A 21,467-nucleotide genomic window follows, 5' to 3' on the forward strand; every position below is an offset into this window, starting at 1 on the left:
GCAACGAAATTTCTAGGAGACTAATATATTGAAAGTAAATTTATTGTATGATTGGTCAAATATTTGTAATATTGTCTTGCCATTATTAGAGAGATTCTCACTCAGCAGCATATAGTGAGGATAGGGTTGTTCAATCTCTGAAGTTTTACATAAAGCTGAAATGGGACTTGATTGTGTAAACTGAAAAAGAAGACAACCGCTGGACTCTATTCAATCTCTAAATAGAAGACAACTTTCATCATACTTTGATTTTCAGATTTGAAACTGAAAAAGAAAAATCATTCGCCATTTAAAGAAAATAAAATGCGATGAAGGCATTCAGTTTGAAGGTTTAATTGTGTAAACCACAATGGGACTTCTCACACTATGCGTGCCATCATTCCAAACCAGTGATGAAGATACCATGGAATTTGCTGGCAATCCTTTCCCAGCCACTGTGACAACAAATGATTGACTCTCACCCACCGACTTGAACGACAGAATGCTTGGCTCCACCATAACATTAATCTGAGAACCTGTTGTGATGTTTGATTTGTATGAACTCTTGGCGAGTCCAACATTTCTGACTGTTCTTGGAAATTTAACAGTGAAAGCCCTGTTTTCTTCAACTCGAACTGCCATTGAAGGATAATTCAGATCCTTTGGAGATCCTTCAATGTGCCGCGGACATTTACTGAAATGAGTATTATTCATACTGCACAGCATTCTTATATAATCGTCTCTGGTAGCTTCATACAAAAAACCAGGATCTACAGCTTTTATCGGGTTTATGTGGCCTGCTCCATATCCAAATTCAGCATCTGCATGCTTGGCAGTGTTCATAGGCAAAGCTGTGCAGGGAAGAGTAAATAGTGATCTAAATAACTGGTTTAACAAATGAAATTCATGTGGTAGGCTAATGAGAAACAAGAAGAATAAAAAGACCTCGAGAAGTGAATAATACCAGTGGTCATTAGAGCAGATGTGATGGCTGAAGGAGACCAATTTGGATGAAATGATTTAACATAAGCAGCAGCACCAGCAACATGTGGACAAGACATGGAGGTCCCAGACACTACGTTATACTTCACAGACCTCTTATCATCAGCATTATCTGATGGAGAAGCAACTGGAGAATATGCAGCCAATATTTCTACTCCTGGTGCGCTTATATCCGGCTGTGGCAAATAGAAAATACCAGAAACATATCTGATAAGTACAATGGAATAACTTAAAAGGCAGCACTTTGCAACCCCTTCCGTCATGCCCAAAACATAAAGATATGCAAAGATTCTGATAGTCATAACAATTCCCAAACCTTCAAAATCTCAGGTGCAATTTTATTTGGACCGCGTGATGAGAAGGAAGCAACTACAGGAGCCGTATTATGTTCTGTAACTTCACTTTTCAATATCGTTGCTTGAGGATTTCTGCATGATTAACAGCCGGAGAAATGATCTCAGCAGCTATAAAGTTCTAACTATGGCAGGGAAATTGAATTTACTGTTTAATGACTAATTCACCACACTTTTACGTGGGTGTTTAGAATCTTACTTTGTAGATTTCAAGTAGGACATCACCAAATCGCTGTCATGAGGGTTCAAACTAGATGCAGGTAAGGGCACTACAATGGAAACATCGTCAAATGTGTCATTCAACATGATTGAGCCAAGGGCCCTGGCCCTAAGAGCTTCATCTGTCACTGATGTATCTGTCATATTACATATGACAATCTTTCCCTTCACCAAGCTACTGTTCATACAATTACTCCAGCAAGACCTGATATACCACATGGATGAAGGTTAGTTTCGTTATTGGAAGGACAATGAACTAAGAATAACCAAAGGGATAGCACTCACCAAGCACCATACTCGGTGCAATTACTCGTGACAGCTTTTCCATAAATCAGAGGGATTTTTGTTCCATTTAGTGCAAAAGAATTAACAGAGCTTCCCTGATTAAATATAGAAGTAAAAGCAGATAAATATTTTACAGACTATCCAACATGAAAAAAAGAAATGTGAAATCACATTCAACTATGCTAATTTTCATCTTTTTTGGCTATGTGCCGCTGGGTAAGTGAAGAGATGGACAGCTATCGCAATAACAACAAAGAGTACCTCTATAAATTATGATAACAAAGTAAATTTGAACAAAATGACTGGGACTATGACATAAAATTTGAGATATTATAGCTACTTACAACGAAGGTCTGTCCATTCCCTAGAACTATCTTATCAATTATCCGACGATCTGTGCTGCTAGCTGCAACTGAAATTATCCATGGTGCATGGCTTGATACAGTAAATGGATCAGGACCGCTGTTTCCTGCTGCTTGTACAGTGAGTATCCCTTTCTCCATTGCATGAAAGGCCCCTATGGCAATAGTATCTTTTTCATATGGAAATGGGACACCCTTCCCTATTGAAATTGTGATTATGTCAACCCCATCAGCAATGGCATCATCAAAGGCAGCAAGTATTTGATGGTCATCACAAAACTCCTCACAGGCCATGTAAACAGCAATCCTTGCTGATGGAACAGCTCCTCTGGCATTTCCTTGAGCCAGTCCGTAAAAATTCGCGCCTGATACTGTGTTGCCAGCTGCTGTTGATGCTGTGTGGCTACCATGGCCATCATTGTCCCTTGCGGTAGCTTCAGCCCCTGAAGTGTCTTCAACTCGAGCTCCAATGATCTTACTGAAAGTAACAATAAAAGCAGAATCTAACAAGTACTCCTCTGTCCAGTAATAGAGTCAATGGATTCTTTCATATATCATAGGGAAGGAAAAACAAGAATGTTAGTATCATTTCTATTTTTGTCTAATGGTTCCCATTTGACATTTAAATACCATCATGCTCGTAGTTATGTGTTAATGTCAAACAAATTCCAGGTGAACCATTGCATTTTATGGATACAGGAGGCTTTCATACATTCCTTTCTTACCATAATGATACAAATTTAAATATTGAAAGTACATATCAAGATGATTTTATGGCTCCTTTTGGAAACTTATTTTGGCAAATAATCTTCCCTTAATTCATAAAAAGTTGGACTTTTTATCCATGATAAGAAATCTTATAGTCAGAAGAAAAACAACACTGAACTTACATTTATTTGGCTTAAATTTGCAAAATTATAAAGAATGGGAAAGAACCCCTTCATTTCTAGCCTTTTAGACTGATTAACTCATCCAATTATACTTTACTGGTGTAGAAGCAATAGAGGAAACAGAGCAAGAGGGATGATAGATACTTGTTGCAAGTAAAATTCTTGCCACCAGCACAAGTCCCCTTCCATTTTGCAGGAGGAGGACCAAAACCTTTATCAGCAAAACTCTCTGACTCAGGCCAGATTCCTGCGTCAATAACCCCAATGATTATATTACTTTCTACTGTGGGGTTCCTTTTCACATTTTCAGGAAACCCCATGAAGTCCCATGATCTTGTCGTCAGAAGTTGAGATCTTCTACTACGGAATACAGACACCACTTCCTTCAGGCCTGCATATTGTTGTCATCACACATCAAAAAACATATCAATTCTACCAAGAAGTTGATGAAGAAGGATTTTAAAGAACTTACCAGAGATTCTCTCTACCTCCGCATGACTGAGTCTGGCTGCAAATGCATTGAAACTCCTATTATAGCTTCTAACTAGCGCACCATCCGAAGATCTGGAATGGAAGGGAAATATTAAAACATCACTGAACATAATTGAAATAGAAATATCCTTTTCTGGTTATGGTCATGCCAGTTGAACAGGTTTTCTAGTCTAAAATGATATGGATGTGATTTGTTAGAGTGTTAACCCCTTCCACCTAGTTCCTCGTTACATACCACCAAATGATTGTGATTGAAAATTCAAGAAAAGTAAAACAGGGAAACACAGAAGCTTTCTGACAAGAATGGACTTGGAACACTCACCTTCCTTCGACAATTTCTTCAAGAAGACTGAGATGGTGAGAAGTGGGTGAGTATTCACCCGTAGGAAGCGAGCCCATGTACACAATATAGACCTGCATCACCATTGACATAAATCAGACTCCTGAATTTATAAGAGATTTATGCCAACATATATATCCAATATATCAGTTCATCTACACAGTTAATTAACCTGTGACCAATCAGAGAGAAAAGCCTACGCAAAAATAAAAAAATTAAGCGCGGGCTACCTGCTTATCATTTTGAGCAGTGCATAAACTAAGGTCAGCAACAATAATGAAAACCAACAGGATGCAGTATGAAGACAGAGAACTGAAGATTCCAGCCATTATGTGACATGCAAAACTTCAGAACTATCACTATTATCTATATTTCAGATTAGAAGGGAATGTTCATAGTGATGCAGATGTATTTTTTTTTTATCAAATGAAGCTTTTATGGAAGCAAGAACTCTGCTCATTTGTCCACAGCTCAGCACCCTGGATATTTATGACAACATAGAAAAGAAATAGCCAGTCACCTTTATATTTAGGAAGGCTACAGGTCTGCTTTCCTATAAGGATGGCGCCGTCATAAATGACGAGATCTGCAAGAGGAGCAAGCACATTTTTTTTCCAACTTTTGATTCTTTGTGACACTGGAGCAATCAAAAGTTCAGTAATTAATAGCATATATTGTTCAAGTTGTCAGTAACATTCATGGTATTTGGGCTAAGAGACCACTCGGACAAGATTTATTGACTGCCATGTTAGGATTTTACTCAAATTCCATATGGATTGCCATATTTGCTTTATGGAGTGGAAAAATTACCGGAGAACCTTACACGTGAGAAGAATGAAGAAGAAATACTGAATTTGCAGAAGTGATTGTTATTGATATTCAACCATGTACTTATATACAGGGAGGCTGCAATTGATTATTACAAGTCAGGAATCAGTTGTTATATTGTAGCCCTAACAACGACATACTAGGCATTACAATAGAAAGTAAATAAATACATATCTTCTATTTTATACAACTCTACTATTCTTAGATTTGATTTCCTAATACTCCCCACTCAAGTTGGAGAGTGGATATCCTCCACTCCTAACTTGCAAACCACAGGAACAAAGATCTCTTTTTCTAGGGGTTTGGTCAAGATATATTCTAGTTGATGTACATAATTAACATGTTTTGTAGTAATGGAATCATCTTGGATTTTGTCTCTAATATAATGACAATCCATTTCAATATGTTTATTCTCTCATGGAACACTGAATTGGCTGTAATGTATAACGCAGCCTTATTGTCACAATATAGCAAGGCAGATTCACGGTGTGAAATTTCCAAGTCTTTCAGTAGACATTGCAGCCATGTTAACTCAAAGCAGACTCTTGTCATTGCTTAGTATTCTGTTTCAGCAGAAAAGAGCAAAACTTTTTTCTATTGCTTCGACCTTTAGGATATCAGTGATAGTAAAAAAAAAAAACACAATAGCCTATTGTAGATCTCCCAGTGAGTGGACAGCCTACCCAATCTGAGTCACAATAAGCTCTCAACTTCAAGCCATTATTGGAAGAGAAAAATAAGCCTCGGCCAGGTGTACCTTTTAGATATCGAACAACTCAAATAGCTGCTTCCATATAAAATTTTCAGGACTGTTGCATAAATCTACTCAGGACATGTACATCATACGTTATGTCTAGCTTTGATAAAGTCAAATAATTTAAATGACCCACCAATCTTTTATAACGGTTTGTATTTTTTAGCAGGGTGCCCTTGTCTGATAATTTCAAGCCCCATTCCATGAGAGTATTAATAGGAGTAGCACTTGACAACCCTGCATCGTTAATGACTTCCACTGTATATTTATATTATGAAATAAAAATCTCATTCTTTGAAGCAAATACCTAAATTCCAAGAAAGTGTTTTAAATCACCAAGATCTTTGATATGAAAATGTTTATGCAGGAATTGTTTAGTTGTAGTAATGTTAACAGGATCATTTCCAGTTATCAGAATATCATCAACATCTATCAAGAAAACAGTAAAGGACATACCCTGCTTCCTGATGAATAGAGAATAATCAGCTCTTGATTGTATAAAACCAACAAAGTGCATAACTTCAGAGAATTTGACAAACCACTAACAAGATGCTAGTTTTAAAGCGTAAAGTGACTTATGAAGTCGACAAACTAGATGGTTCCCCCTGGAGTCCAAGACCTAGTGGCAGAGATATGCATATCTCCTCAGTTAGGGCTCCGTGAAGGAAAGCATTGTGGGTGTACATCTGGTGTAGGGACCAGCCATGAGCTGCTGTTAAGGAAAGTAAATAGCGGACATAGAAGATTTTGGTTGTGGGAGAAAATATATCATGGTAGTTAACTCCTTCTAATTGAGTGAGACCATATGCGACTAAACAAGCTTTGTACCACTCGACAGAACCATCCGAATGATGTTTAATTTTATAGACCCATCTACAGCCAATCGGTGTCTTGCCTGACGGCAATGAGGTAAGAGACCAAGTGCCATTAGCTTGGAGAGCTTGCAGTTTGAAGCGCATGCCCTCCTGCCATTTAGGATGAACAACAGCCTCTAAATAAGACTTAGGCTTTGTGATGGTACTGAGCTGAGCAACAAAGGAGTGATATGCAGGGGTATAACAATGATATGAAATAAAGTTGGCCATGGAATAGTGCATACCTTTGGTTGGACCTGGCAATAAGGTGGCTGATTGGTGGGAGTAAACATTGGAGCAGATAAAGTCGCTGAGCTTGACTGGTGGAGCAATATAGCGACTGGAGTGACAAAGTGGGGTGGGTTCAAGTGGTGGTGGATTTTCAGTAGTAGATGACTGAGGAAGCTAGGTGGAGAGAGAGAGGTTTGGAGGTGAAGTGGACGATGAAGATGGAGCAGCTAGGGGGATTGGGTCAAAACAATCGAGAGACACATAAAGGGTGAAAGGCTTGGGGCGGCGTGTATAGGTGCAGAGGATGGGTGGAGGTTGGGGAGATGAGGGGTGTGGATTTGAGAAGGCAAGTGGCGGTGAACATGGAGGTGCATGTACTATAGCAGGAGGAGAAATTTGTGTACTGGAATAAAAAGAAGTAGTGGCGTGGGTCAGAAGAGGAATAAGACCAAAATCAATGAGTGAAGGAGGGAGAACAGAAATGGGCTTGTATGACTAGTGACTAGTGAAAAAATAGATGCATAAGAAAAAATAGTTTCATGAAAGCGTACATCGTGACTAGTGAAAAAAATTTTAGGAAGATAAATCAAATAATCTGTATGACTTTTGCCCCATAGGATAACCAATACAAATTGAGGGCATGAAGCGAAAGTTAAATTTGTGAGAAGGATGTATATTATAGCATGAACTAAGCAACCAAAAACTCAGATATGAGAATAAAAAGGCGGTTTTGAGTAGAGAAGTTCAAATAGAGTTTTGAAGGAGAGCACCAGGAAGGAAGTCATTTGATGATATGGACAACATTAAGAGCACACTCTCCCTAAAACTAGATTGGGAATTGAGCTTGAAATTTCAAAGCTCGAGCTACTTGTAAAATGTAATGATGTTTGCATTTTACAATCCTATTTTATTAAGGCATGTAAATACAAGAATGTTGAAAAATAACACTATTATCTTGAAAAAAAGAATGAAGTGATATAAATTCGCCATCATTATCACTTCAAAAAAATTTAATGGGAAATTCAAATTGTGTGAGAACATAACTGAAGAAACGTTTTATAAGAGATTGAGCTTTAGTTTTGTGTCACATAAAAAAATCCATGTGAATCATGTGTAATCATCAACGATAATAAAAAAAAATCCATGTGAATCGTGTGTAATCATCAACGATAATAATAAATAATAAGCACTAGAAATGGAAAGGCATTGATAACGGCCCCAAATATCACAATGAATTATTTCAAAAGGTTTTATAGAGGAAATGACACTAGAAATGAAAAGAAAGCGATTTTGCTTACCCAAATGACATATAGGACAAACATGATTGGATTGAATAGAAAAAATTAAAATTTGCTAGGCAATGAACTTAAACAATGAAGTGAGATATGGTCTAAGCGTTTTTGTCAAAGATCAGTTGATGAGATAGTGAGATTGCAAGCTAGTCAATGTAATGGTGGGGTAGGCTATACTATAGATTTCTCCGTCATTATTGCCACCAAATAGTATAGTCTGTCATGTTGTTTACCCAAATCAATCATCCTCCTCATAGCTAGATCCTGCAAAATACACCAATAAGGAAAAAAAATTTACCGAGTAATTCAAACATTTTGTCAAACAATTGACTAACATCAAGTCAACTTTAAAAGTGGGTGCACATAACACATCATGCAAATAATAGGTGGAATTCAGAGGCAGTAATCCCCTTGTAACAACATTAGTTATTTCCTCGCTAGGCAGTAATACAAGAGACAGTGAGAAATTGTTATCTCGTTGAAAAAATGATTGAGATAATGAAAAAATATGATATGTTACCCTGTTATCAATAATCCAATTATGATAAGCAATTTTAGGCAACCCTGGTTTGGTTATGACATGTGCTTGAGAACTGGATTCAACACCGTTGTCATTAAGAAAGGATAAAAGCTACTTTAATTGGGTCTCTGAAATTCCGACAACTGACTTGTTGTTTTCTTTAGCAAAACTCTCAGACATATAGTTTTCTGTAGATTTGTTGTTGTTGTTGAAGTATCTAGCTAAATTATATTTTGCCTTAAGGTGCCCTATTGGATACCTATAGAGCTCATAACAGGTTTGGACCCAATGACCAAGTTCTCCACAGTGGGAACAATGAGGTCGTCCTCGTCTGGGTCCAAATTAGCGTCTGTCCTGTTCAAATCTATGTCCTCCACTAAAATTGTCTGTTAATCTATATTGTGATCTAAAATAATGGTAGGAACGCTCACCTTTGTCATTAGGCTTGATGTTGTTGCTTTAAACTATCATGGCAGGACTGCTAACAGAATCATTAATGGTGTGTGCTAATCTTAGAAGACATTGCTTTTCTGTTTGAGAGACAGATGTATAAGCTGGCTGAACCGAAGAAAAGGGATTCATCAGGAGAACTTGTCCATGAATAACACTGTAAGATTCATTCAAACCCATCATAAATTATATTAATCTCTGTTGATCTTGCTGCGTCTCATGTAGTGAATCGTTGTAGAAAGTTAGTTCATCCCACATTCCCTTTAATTTTGTGTAATATACCAAAATAGAGAGTTATTCCTACCTAAAATAAGCAATATCTCATTGAATTTCAAATATATAAGGTGCATTGTTGTGAGAAAATCAATTATAAAGGTCTTCCCAAACTTTATAAGTTGTAGAGTAGCATATCACACTATCTAAAATCTTCGGATTGAAAGTGTTAATGATCTATGAATGGACCATATAATTACATCGAGACCAAGTCGTATATCATTTAGGATTAGTTTTTTCTGAAAGGGCTTTAATTGAGCCATTAACGAAACTTAGCTTGCTTTTAGAATTCAAGGCCAGGGTCATAACCCTTTTTCAAGTAAAATAGTTGTCTCCATTTAAGGGTTTGAGAATCAAAACCAAACCTAGATGATCTAAATGGTGAGTGAAATAGGGATTTGAGAGATTCCCTTTTGAAAAATTTGTATAAGCTTCTAAGTTTGATGATATTTCATTGTTGGTCATGGTGGCTGAAGAAGAGAGATGCTAGATAAGAGATTTAATTGTAGTGACGAATCAGGATGCTAAGCCAGCTTTGATACCATAAAAAAAATAAAGAGAAGAAAAAATTCCAAATTTCTTAAGAATCCCCCATTAACTTCCATTTGTAATACCCTACCCCCAGGGGAAGTCGAATCCCTGCTGCCTCCTTGAAAGAGAGATGTCCTGAACCACTAGACGATGGGGGCACATTTGCTTGATCGTCAGCATATTATACTCATAATATGAACAATTTCTTAAAATTGTCAATAGAATGAATTTCATTCAATTTTTCTATATTATTATATTCTAATAATATAGATAATATAGAAAAAAATAGAAAAAATTATATAGAATCTATTTACTTTACATAGATTTGATGTAGAATCTATTTCTATAGATATGGATTATCCGCATGCTGGCTCATTTCGAAATTGAATCAAATAGGCCCTTTTAACTTAGTGGTAAAGTAACGCTATGATAAGACGTAAGTCATCAGTTCAAATCCGATAAAGGGCTTTGTCCTTTTTTAATAAAACTCCCGCGGGAGTATTTCTATTTGAAGGGAGATTCCATTTGAAGGGGAAATAGAGATATTGTTAATATTTGCAATAAATAAGGTAAGAAACTCTATATTTCTAATAAATAGAATAAATAGAATTTTTCTAAATTAAATTAGAAGGTTAACATTATAATGATTTATACTCGAATTTAGAGTATACTAATATAGTAATTATAGTTATAAAATTGAATATTTGTTTATTTTATTAAAATGAATAATGATAAGTTGCCTCTTAAATCGTTAAACTTTCCTATTTTATAGGAGTCCAATTAAATCAATTGTAAAGATTAGATTAGAAATCAACAAAAGAAAAAGTAAGTGGACCTAACCCATTGAATCATAACTATATCCACTATTCTGATAGTCAAATTCGATATAGATGAAATTGGAACAGTAGATCCGTTTTTTTTTTCATTTTCATATTTCTTTGGACTCCAAAAAAAATCTGTCAATATTTTTAATTTAATCTTTTTTTTCCTAGCTATCTAGTTATTCTATAGGAATAAATTACTATTTCCTTCCTCCATTCCACAAAAAAGTTTATTCAAAGTCACAACATAAAATATCTTTCTTTGATTTCAGAACACAATATATATATATAAGATTAATAGGTGCAATAAAAAGACTTTCCTTTCATTTCAAATTTCCTATTATTTATTTAATATTGTATGGAATTTAATAATAGAAAAATTCTTTCAAGGAACAAGTTATCCCCTCTTTCGTAACCATTTGATCCTCGGATCTCATTCTATCAAACAAATCTTATTCTTGGATCTTGTTTGTTATATTTATAAAAAGAAATATTTTTATGTACTCTTCTAATTTTTATGTGCATTAAACTACCACCATATCATATACTTTTCTTATTTTATGCTTTATTGTTTCATTTTAGTATTCTTTCATTTTAATGTCGTCTTTTTTATATTTTTTTTTTCTTCAGATGAAGATAAAACCCCAGAATATGCTTTTTCACAGGTCAAAGCGTGAAAGACATTTCAAACCTTTTGTTCCATTTACTTTATTTTATATTTGTTATTGTCAGAAAAGAAAAGGGGGGAACAAGCACACTTGGAGAGCACAATACACCAGAGAGTTGTATGCTGCGTTCGGGAAGGATGAATCGCTCCTGAAAAGGAATCTATTGATTCTCTCCTAATTGGTTGGACCGTAGGTGCAATGCTTTACTTCACGGGCGAGGTCTCTGGTTCAAGTCCAAGATGGCCTAACTACGCCAAAGAAAAGAAAAGAATATAGAAAGCATCTGACTCCTTCATACATGCTCCACTTGGCTCGAGGGGGGAGATATAGCTCGGTAGAGCTTCGTTCTTGCAATTGGGATGTTGCGATTACGTGGTTGGATTTCTATGTGTCCAGACGGTAATGATAATACTTTACCATTGAGTTAGCAACCCAAATACAAATAATTAAGTTATGTAGATAGAATAGGAATCAAAAATCAAAATAAATCAAAGAAAATAAATAAAAAGATTGAATCGTATGACACAATCAAAACATTAAACTAATAAGAAATGAACATGAAATGAAATAGAAAAATTTCTAATTGATTCGGATAAAAAAATAGATAAAGTTAAATTTAAATAAAGTATAGATAAAGTTTAATAAAGTCAATATTTATAGATTATCTCTTGTCTCTTATGCTATCTATTCTTATATTTTTTAAATTATTTATAGATTATATCTTGACTGTTATGCTATCTATTCTTATATTTAAAATTGAAAATAATTTAAAAAATGGAAATATCCATTTTTATACATTTTCCTAATATAACAATACATGTAATACATTTCCTTTTTTTTCCAATCAAAAAAAGACTTTTTTATGACAGGAAATCCAATAAACATGTCATTTCATTTGAATGAAGAAAAAAAAAAAACCAAACCACTGGAATAGATATAAATAAATCTATAGATAAGATCTAATTACCTAGATCTAATTATATTTATTTGATATACTATTGTTAATATGAATGTAAATCTGTTAATGAAAAATACACAATGAAGAAAAAAAATTAATTCAAATTAACCCCATATTTTATTGAATCATATAAATATTTTTTTATTTCCAATATGAATATCAGCAAACCAATAAGATAAGAGGAAGAAATAAGTAGTTCTATTTGAATCTTCATCTTCAAGTGACGCGATAGGACCGAGAAATATTGAATTTGTAGAAGTGATTTTTATTAATACTAAACTATGTACTTATACAAGGAGGCTGTAATTGATTCCTACAAGTTAAGAATCAGTTGCTTTATTGCAGCTCCAGTAGTGACATATTAGGCATTACAATAGAAAGTGAATAAATATATATCTTCTATTTTATACAACTATGTTATTCTATACATCCAAGATTTGATTTCTTAACAACACAATCATCTAATGAGCTAGGTACGAGGATCCTCTTCTTTTTTTTTTCATAATATGATTGTCAAGCTATTGCTAATGTTGTTTACCAACTAATTTCGATTACATTTCCTAATTTCCATCCTTCTATAAGCTAGCTGCTTGTCCTATTAACTATCTTCTAAAGATTCACCATCCTAAAGTTCTTTCTCCAAAACATTTTATACAAGATGGTGATCCAAGAAACATAAACATAAATGATCAACTGATGAGTATAAAGGGCAACATCTAAGAATGCTAAGTAAATGATAGTGAAGGCATTAAGGATTTGATATAGGACAATAAGTAATAAGACTTAAAGCATGAAAAAAAAGAAGATTTTAGAGAATAAGCTGAGAAGTGAAAGCAAAGAAAGAGAATAATGGGGATTAGAGATATGCAAAGTCTACAAATTTTTCATTAATCATCAAAATTGCTTCACATTAGAAAAGTAAAGTATAAATACAAAAACCATAACTAAAACAAGCGATTGGGCTTATGGCCCACTAAATAAAATACTCAACAATAATTAAATAAAACTCAACAAATAAAGCCAATTAATAAACCTCAACTAAAAATTCATATAAATTAAACCAAAAAACATAAGTTAAAGCTCATTCTTTTAATTATTTGTGCTATCCTCCATCGTCTATGATCAAATGCGTGCATAAATAATATTTCATGTTTGGTGTCCTCACCAATTCTCCTGGGGTTGGAAGAACTTGACTCCATCAAGTATTGGTCAAAACGACTCTGATAATGCTCTCAAACATAAAGGTTAAGCTATTATGATATCTTTCTGATAATCCGAGTATAATCTGAATATGGTTGTCGAGCCCATATACCGAGATTTACTAAAGTTTACCATCCCTAGTAAAAACAACTTGTGCATTCAAAGTAGCATTAATATGTTGCTTTTGTGCCAAAGATATGAATGATGAAATAGGGGTATCAAAAGAAGCATAAGGGAGAGGTTGTATTTTATAAATACTAATGTCTTTCATATTAAAAGTAGAGCCGATATCAAACTTTAATGGCAATCTAATAACATAATTATTTGATTTAATCATTTACAACACTTTGAATGGTTTAACATTACTTATTTGTAATTTATGATCGGTTTTTAAAGGACACCATTCAGGTCTAATTTGTATCATGAAATAATCTCCAACATTAAATGCATCATGATACTTAAGTAAATCAGCTCAAAATTTGTATTGTTCATTGATTGCTTGAATTTGTTTCATGATTTCAATATGAAAATTATAAACTTTACTTGCTAACAACCCAGCTGACTTAGACATCCTATCGTGAGGAGATATGGATAGGTGTTCTATAAGCTTCTCAGGTTTGTAACTATAAACACTAAATCACTACGGGTGTGGAATGAAACAAATATTATTTGAAACATGTGTAGATATGGTATAGACACAATTAAGTAAACTAGGATTATTTTCATCTTTCTCATCACGTGCATGAGGTAAGGGGTCAAGAAACTCAACATATTGCTCTAAACTTATGATGTGCTAGACACCAAGCATGTGGGGTGAGGAATCAGGTAATTTAGAAGAATTAATATCATGAGACTCTATAGGTGACTCCATTGAAGAGTTCCTCAAAACTTCCTCTACTATTAAAGCAGACATATCAGACTTTTTCTTAACCTCATTCTCAAGCTCACATGGACTCATTATGTTAGGTCCCTCTTTTTGCATATCCTCGTCATCTAGGTCACTAAAATCCTCAAGATTATGCTTATACACTTCAATACTACAATATTATTCTTTATTTATATCTTTATATTTTTAAATAACTAAGGGTTTAGAGGTATAATCTAAAGAGATATGAACAAAACCTAAACAATTAGTACACTGAACCTTTGAACTCACCTTAGACACTTTATTAACAACTTGTTTTCCCTTATCTTTCTTACAAAATTGGGCACTACAAGGATTAGGTCTATGGGGTGGAGCACGTAACAAAGAATCACTTCTTTTGAATTGGGACTTAGTAGGGATATTATAAAAGCCCTGGCGATTCATCCACTGATTCTTCATAATCAACTTGTAGTCTTGAACTAAAGTAAAAGCTTGGTTAAGAGTAGATACACCTTGAAATACAACTTATCTTCTAAGATTATCATTTAAACTTTTACAAAATCTACGCAAAGTCTTATGGCATATCTAATCATATAATCATTAAACTGCATTATATACTCATTGATAAACTTATTCCCTTATCTTAGATTGTTCCATTAGTCTAAGAGTTTCTTCTTATAAGATTGGGGTAGGTACTTCTCTTGAAGTTTTGATCCAATCCGTTATAGGAGGTTTACCTCTCATCTCTAAAAAATCCTCAATATCTCTTCAATAAAGTTTGGCTTCATCAATTAACATCATCTTAGCAAATCTAACTTTTTTTATTATCAGACAAGTTATGCCACTTAAAGAATCTATCCATATCATGAATCCACATATCAAATATCATAGGGTTATGACCACCATCAAAAGTTAGGGCTTCTATTTTGTTATACCTCAAGACTCGCTCATCAAAGTCATCATGTTTAGAGTAACCTAAATGATAGTTATACTGGTGATGTTTAGAGTGAACTTGTCCATAATGGTTATTCTTGTAATATTTATTGGTCTTTGAGTATCTCGTTTAAAAACTCTCTTGGAGCTCAATTCTTTTAAACATGTTGATTACTTAAGTTTGCAGTTCTCTTTAAATGATTATAAGAGTATCACTAAAGGTTGAGCCTACGATGAGTGTAAACTTAAGCTTAGACACTAGATGATCATGACACAAATGCATGCAACACTAACTTATAAATAGAATTGAGATCATAAATGGTTCTTATAAGTAAAATCACAATATAAAAATAAAGTTAATCCCTTTTTTATATGAAGATTAATCAAGAATAGATTATACTAGAAAAATTATAAGCACACAATGCTAGACCTTTTAAGTATAAATGATTAATCAAATAATGGTTACAACTTTTACTAGCTTCAGCAAACTCAATAACTAGTTGCTAAATATCAATAAAAAAGAAGGTTGATAAGCAAGAGTTAACTGATAAAATGCAAGATGAGATTTTTTTTCTAAGCATAAAAGTAATATTAATGATAACTCTAAATGACAATTATATTACCAAAAAAGGTAAAAATTCAACAAATTAAAAGATGAAGAGATTCACTAACTAGATCAAGGGGTGAAAGCTTTTTGTTGCTGAAGTGATAGACTGGATGACTGGTCTGCTGACGTGGCTTTACTAGCTGACGTGGCTCTGAGTTGCGCATGACGTGGCGCTGGTATGGCATCAATGGGCTGGTTTGGCTGGTAACATGGCATAGGTTAATTAATTTTCCTTGAAAGCTTTCTAAAGTCTTCTTGTCTTCTATGATTTCTCGGTTGCTATTGCTGGCTACGAGGCATGACTGCTAATATGTTGATATGGTTATTTAGGCTTCACAAGGGCTGAAGGACCAATTGTGGTGGCTGCGACTAGAGGGTGATTTTTAGTGGTGGCTGCGATATATGGTTTGTAACGCTGATTTGGGTTGCTGGAGACAACAATCTGTTGTGGTGGCACTGCGAGATTGTGGAGACAGCAACTTGGTGTGGCTCTATAAGCTTCTTGTAGCACGAAGTGGTGGTTGGATGCCTGATCTGCTGATGGCGGGGAGAGGATGAAATTGGTTGATGCACCGTCGTCAACGAAGATCTACTACTACAGTTGTGGGTGACCTGTTGTGGCTGTGGGTTATTGACAACAATAAATTGGTGTGCACCTATGGATTGATGTGGTGGTGTTAGTTGTAATCAGCGTTGAAAGTAAAATGATCAGTGTTTTCCAGATTACGGAGTTTTGATGATGATCAATGAATAATGTTTTTTTAGAATAGTAGGATTTTTTTTCTTTTTTAATCAAAACAGTAGGTTTAGGTTTTTTTTAACAATAAACAGTAAATGTTTTTCTTTAAGATCAAACTAGATCTAGGGTTTAGTATAAACATGTAGATCATTTAATTGTAAGAACAATTAAAAGTCATGCTCTGATACCAAATTTGTTGTGAGACAATAAATAATAAGACTTAAAGCAAGAAAAGAAATAAGCTTTTAAAGAAGAAGCTGAAAAGTGAAAGCAAAAAAAGAGAAGAATGAGGATTGAAGATATACAAAGTCTGTAAATTTTTAATTAATCATTAAAACTGCTTAACATTTAGAAAAGTAGAGTATAAATATAAAAACCTTAACTAGAACAAACGATTGGACTTATGTCCTACTAAATAAAATACTCAATAATAATTAAATCAAACCCAATAAATAAAGTTAAATTAATAAAACTTAACTAAAAATTCATATAAATTAAACCCAAAAATATAAATTAAAGTTCAACCTTTTAATTATTTAGACTACCCTATAATGAAACTTGTGCACAAATAATACTTCATGTTTGGTGTCCCAGCAGGATTGAAAACACGAAAGTGTCAAATAACTACCAGGAGTTATAACCCGAAGAGGGAATAGAGAATATGAATAAAAACACTGCTTAGAGATTATTGATTGACATTTGAGTAGATTTGATTTGATAGCCATGAAAGGCCAGTTAGAATGGAAATCAAGTATCAACAGAAGCAACTGCACACCGTGACGAGTCATGAAATCCTAAAGCATCATGCTTTACAAAAAGGAAGAGGATTAACTTAGAAGCCAACAGACTTATTAGTAAGACAACAGTAACTCTGTTCAACATTATGACACAATTCCAAGATGGGTTATAAACACATAGCGAGTTGCAAGACGAAAAAAAAAGGAAAGGAAAAGTCTTCAGATTTCATAAATAGCCTGAACAGAGTGAATCATTGATGTGGAAATCTAGAGGACAGGTCCTTGGAGTTGACGTGTAATGGAAAGCTCTAAAAAATCAGCTTCTAAGGCACATATGAGCACCCTAACATAAGAGGGTCATAAACTATAATCAGGAAGAAGTTACAGGATCCATAACGTGTGCACGGGGAGCATTTCTCAAGGAAAAATTCATTGGTTGATAGTCGTTTTCCAGACTTCATTTTCATTTGCTTAGTTAACCTTTTTTTTTTTTGTGGTGATTTCTGATACTCTTGGGACTTTATTTTCCCATGGCTTGGTCGTTTAGAACTGAGAGGCAACAATATTCGCGGAAGTACAACAAGAGATCCATGGTAGAACCTGTGATTCGATCTCAGCTTCTGGTATTTGAGATTGACAAATTCCACTCACCTCAGAATCCACTTCTGTTGGATCTGAACCAGTCGCATCTATGGCTGGTTACATAAAATGACAGTCAGGTCTAAATCATGTCTTTGTGGAAGTTCCTTTGTCACCTGTCAAAAATGTGCTGTGTAAACGTAAGAAAATCTTCAAAAGCAGCGCAGAGCGATGGAAGAGGCTCGACCCCAAAGTTACAAACATGCAGAGATGCAACTCAAAAAATCCCACTCAGAATTTGAAGGGACAAAGAGGTCACCCAGTTAATCCTCTAAAGTCTAAAGGCTTTTCTTTTCCTTCTTCTTTTTTTCCTTTCTCAATGAAGTATCTGATGGGGCAATCTGACACAAATTCTGACAGGCGGGAAAGAAATCAATCTAAACAGACAGATTTAAAATAACTCCACATGATGCTCCATTTTAAAATATGTTCGTATGGGCATTCATTTGTTTACAGTAACAGTGAGCTTTCGAGAATACATGTACACGCCCAACAGATTTCAACTAAAATGAATTCCATCGTTCATATAATCATGTACAAATGCAAGAACAGAAACGGAGTGGAATTTCGTGAGAAAAATGTAATGATCTTGTAGGTTCTCTCCCTTATCCTGGCGAACCACGGTGAAAAGCGCTGCAAGTCAACTTTAAAAAAGCACCCATTAATACAACAAAGTAACCATCACATGAGAACAAAGTCCCTTCTTAGCATCCCCCACTTCATTTTCTTGAAAAAGTAAGTTTATACATCACAGCAATCATCTTCTTACATACTCTCAAACTGCTCTCTGTTAAATCAATGGCATTGTAATTTGACAAATAACTACATGAAGAGGTGAATTCCAGTCCACAGCATAAATACAGGAACTCCACGGTCTTCTCGGGCAACAATGTCATCCTTAATTATCCTGTTAGGTATAGCAATAAAACTAAAGCTATGATGAAACATCTATGGGTTTAGCAGAAAATCAAATTACAGATGCTTTATATCAGGAAGTGATTTAAGCAGAAAGCTTACGGCATCATGATTCATCACCCTAGAAGCAAGTGAAGAAATCTATTTTTAAGTGTGGAGATAATTAGCAGCCATCATCAGCTCCAGTGTCAGTTCAGGTTCAATTGGGAATTCAGTCTCCTTTCCACTGTCAGAAGGATAGCAATTGCTTATCAATATAGAAGATAGGGAAATACAGAGTTCATAATATGCCTTTAACATTGCTTAATTGGAATGAATAATATAAATCAAAACCTTCAAAAACTTGTAGAAACAGGAGATAAAAAAATCAGCGACAGCAAATAAATGTATATGAAAAGAAATTAAATAAATTGTTGGCGGTAAAATTAAATGAAATATATCAATCATGCATTGACATGCGAAACAAGCTGTTATATTCACAACAATTGCATGCAATGCAAATCGCAAAAAAAATCCAGGAAAACCCATTCAGCTGGCTCGATCCATAAGCCAGACAGGCTTGACAAGGTGAAGCAGGAGAAAAATTCAACTTACCCACATAAGAAAAGAAAATTGTCTCAGATAGTTAGAACTCTATAATTAGGATAGCAAGAACAGTGTGATTGAATAAGAGCAAATACTATCCCCGTAGTGGAGAATTCGGAATATAAACATCATTAAGAATTGTACAATTCATAATGAGCACCCAATCTCCAGGTTCCCCATAAAGAAATCAAGAGTTCCAATGACCCCTTTTCAAAAAGAAACCAAACACCACAAGTATTAATCCTGAATCTTAATTATCCTAACCAAGCAGAATATGAAAGATTATAGAAAGTTTTTTCCTGAATATTTTCACATATAAATCCAAAACCAGACTAGAAATATTCAGGGAAGATTGATACAAGCGACAAGAACAGCAACAACTAGTGTCAGCTTCCCTAGGCCCTAGATCATATAAACAGTGGCATCCTTATTATGTGGAACAAAATGTTTGTCTCCGGCCATTACTGCATGATACAGACACAGACATGGCACGCTTAGAAACATAATGTTGCGAAACATTTGGTGATGGTGATGTTCTCTGTGAATGTTACACGCACACATGAATAGAAAACTAGCATACAGAAAAATAAATAAAAATAAAGAAACCAAAGTGTTAATATGAGGTCATTGGCTGGTATTAAATTTGAAAAAAAAAAAAACGGCTCAGGGAAAACATACATGTACAATTTAAAAAAAAAATAAAAGAAATCAGGATGATAAGCCCTTAATTTGCTCAAAATCATAACAAAATTTTCAAAAAGGAAAAGGAAATTACAACAGATGTTTGCAACAAAAAAACTACTTACAGGAGTCATATGACTTAATTTCGAATTCAATATATTACTAATCAAATCAGAATCATTTAGACTAATAAATATACATCGAAAGGCGACAAGGAAAAGCTACAAATTATGGGAACATGAAACAAAAGTGGAGGGAAAAGAACAGAACTTGGCATACTGAAGAGACCAGTAAAAGTACTGGCAGATCTTCTCTAGAATGGTAGTGCTTATCTCCGGAAAAGTAACTTCTCCATGCTCCGTCTCCGCGAAACTCCCTGCCACATTTTTTTAGGAAAAAAGAAAACCCTAATTCACCCAAGAATTGTACATTAACCTAAATAATTTGATTTTTGCAATAATTCATAAAGGCAAAGCAGAGCCATGTAATCCAACGGTAATTAATTACATGGAAACAAATAATTGCAATGAAAGAGGGAAAAGAAACCCATTAAATATAAGAGCAGAGAGGGGAGGGGGACAATAAAATAAAAGGAGAAGAAAGAAAAGGAAAAGGGGACCTGGAGAAGTGAGCATGTTACGGATTGTTTGTGAAACCATAGCAGCTTCCTTGTGGATCACGAACTCGAAACCCTCCGCGCTTATCAGCTTCACTGTATCTTCCTTTCTCATTTTCTATTTTCTTTTTCAACTGATTTTCCTTTTCTTTTGCACTGTTCCAACGCAGGGAGTCATGTGGCTCCAAATTTGTGCGTGCATTTATTTATAGGAGTGCCCCAGCCAGCGGTAGTGGGCCTTCGGTCTGGATTTGTTCACGCAAAAGGCCAAGAACAGATTTATTATAGGATCACAATTTTAATTACATTACAATTAGCTACAGTTACAAAACATACTAATTCTTTCTCCACGGTAACCATAAGTGTTTTAAAATTTCATACTCAAACCTTTTTTTATTTCAATTGCATCCTTCAATGACTAATTGTTAAAAAAATTAAACAAGTCAAAACTCAACAAAAAAAAAAATCCAAGTGCAAAATAAGGAAAAATTTCATGACCAATCTCAATTTTAGATAAAAAGGTGATGTTCATTCCGCTTACTTTCCTTTTCCTTCTTTTATGGTTCCTATAGTTTTTGTAATTTTAATTTTGATCTAAAATCTCTCTTTTTTGATATTTCAATTCTTGATTTTGATAAAGAGAGAGAATAGTGAAAATAGAGAAGATCATACCATGTTTTAGCAATTAAAAAAAAAAGATCTTAGTGTCAACAATTCATTCAATGAAAAAAGTTTCATTAAGGTGATTTAGACCTTCAACTTGACTCAAAAAGTAAATTGAAATTGAGAGAGAATTTTCTTTTGATTTTGTGTTTTTTGAACTATTTTAAAAGTGTTTTAAGTTGAGA

General features: G+C 34.4%; 2 protein-coding genes across 6 annotated transcripts; both read right to left on the reverse strand.

Moving 5' to 3' along the window:
* Positions 1-57: 57 nt before the first annotated feature.
* LOC105131115 (cucumisin-like) lies at positions 58-7,060 on the reverse strand. Of its 4 annotated transcripts, none has more exons than XM_011033920.1 (12): positions 6,604-7,060; positions 4,746-6,469; positions 4,443-4,559; positions 3,905-3,996; positions 3,563-3,654; positions 3,235-3,481; positions 2,183-2,678; positions 1,839-1,933; positions 1,534-1,758; positions 1,298-1,409; positions 944-1,157; positions 58-830 (listed from the first exon to the last, which is right to left on the reverse strand). In XM_011033920.1, exons 4-12 carry the CDS (start codon positions 3,979-3,981, stop codon positions 319-321), a joined length of 2,070 nt encoding a protein of 689 aa, XP_011032222.1. In that variant the 5' UTR covers positions 3,982-3,996; positions 4,443-4,559; positions 4,746-6,469; positions 6,604-7,060; the 3' UTR covers positions 58-318. The 4 variants fall into 4 exon arrangements, with proteins under 4 accessions (XP_011032222.1, XP_011032223.1, XP_011032224.1 ...); XM_011033921.1 differs by having other exon boundaries at positions 4,746-5,741; positions 6,604-6,619; XM_011033922.1 differs by lacking the exon at positions 4,746-6,469.
* An 11,404-nt stretch (positions 7,061-18,464) lies between these two features.
* On the reverse strand, positions 18,465-20,804 carry LOC105131123 (BTB/POZ domain-containing protein). 2 transcript variants are annotated; one of them, XM_011033934.1, is made up of 4 exons: positions 20,623-20,804; positions 20,274-20,379; positions 18,840-18,963; positions 18,465-18,729 (listed from the first exon to the last, which is right to left on the reverse strand). In XM_011033934.1, exons 1-3 carry the CDS (start codon positions 20,732-20,734, stop codon positions 18,885-18,887), a joined length of 297 nt encoding a protein of 98 aa, XP_011032236.1. In that variant the 5' UTR covers positions 20,735-20,804; the 3' UTR covers positions 18,465-18,729; positions 18,840-18,884. The 2 variants fall into 2 exon arrangements, with proteins under 2 accessions (XP_011032236.1, XP_011032237.1); XM_011033935.1 differs by having other exon boundaries at positions 18,465-18,750.
* Positions 20,805-21,467: the final 663 nt, after the last annotated feature.

The sequence above is a fragment of the Populus euphratica genome, unplaced genomic scaffold (assembly GCF_000495115.2).
Source record: "Populus euphratica unplaced genomic scaffold, PopEup_1.0 scaffold76.1, whole genome shotgun sequence".
Classification (NCBI taxonomy): domain Eukaryota; kingdom Viridiplantae; phylum Streptophyta; class Magnoliopsida; order Malpighiales; family Salicaceae; genus Populus; species Populus euphratica.

Bases quoted from the DNA above. Each gene is read 5' to 3' on its own strand.
- LOC105131115 (XM_011033919.1), bottom strand. From the start codon at position 6,651: ATGTTTACTCCCACCAATCAGCCACCTTATTGCCAGGTCCAACCAAAG. The intron at 3,482-3,562 runs GTAAGTTCTTTA...AACAATATGCAG, and splicing joins GGAGGTAGAGAGAATCTCTG to GCCTGAAGGAAGTGGTGTCT. The intron at 831-943 runs GTATTATTCACT...TTCCCTGCACAG, and splicing joins ATCTGCTCTAATGACCACTG to CTTTGCCTATGAACACTGCC.
- LOC105131123 (XM_011033934.1), bottom strand. From the start codon at position 20,734: ATGAGAAAGGAAGATACAGTGAAGCTGATAAGCGCGGAGGGTTTCGAG. The intron at 20,380-20,622 runs GTCCCCTTTTCC...AAAATGTGGCAG, and splicing joins TAACATGCTCACTTCTCCAG to GGAGTTTCGCGGAGACGGAG. The intron at 18,964-20,273 runs GTTCTGTTCTTT...TCCTTCTGACAG, and splicing joins TGGTCTCTTCAGTATGCCAA to TGGAAAGGAGACTGAATTCC.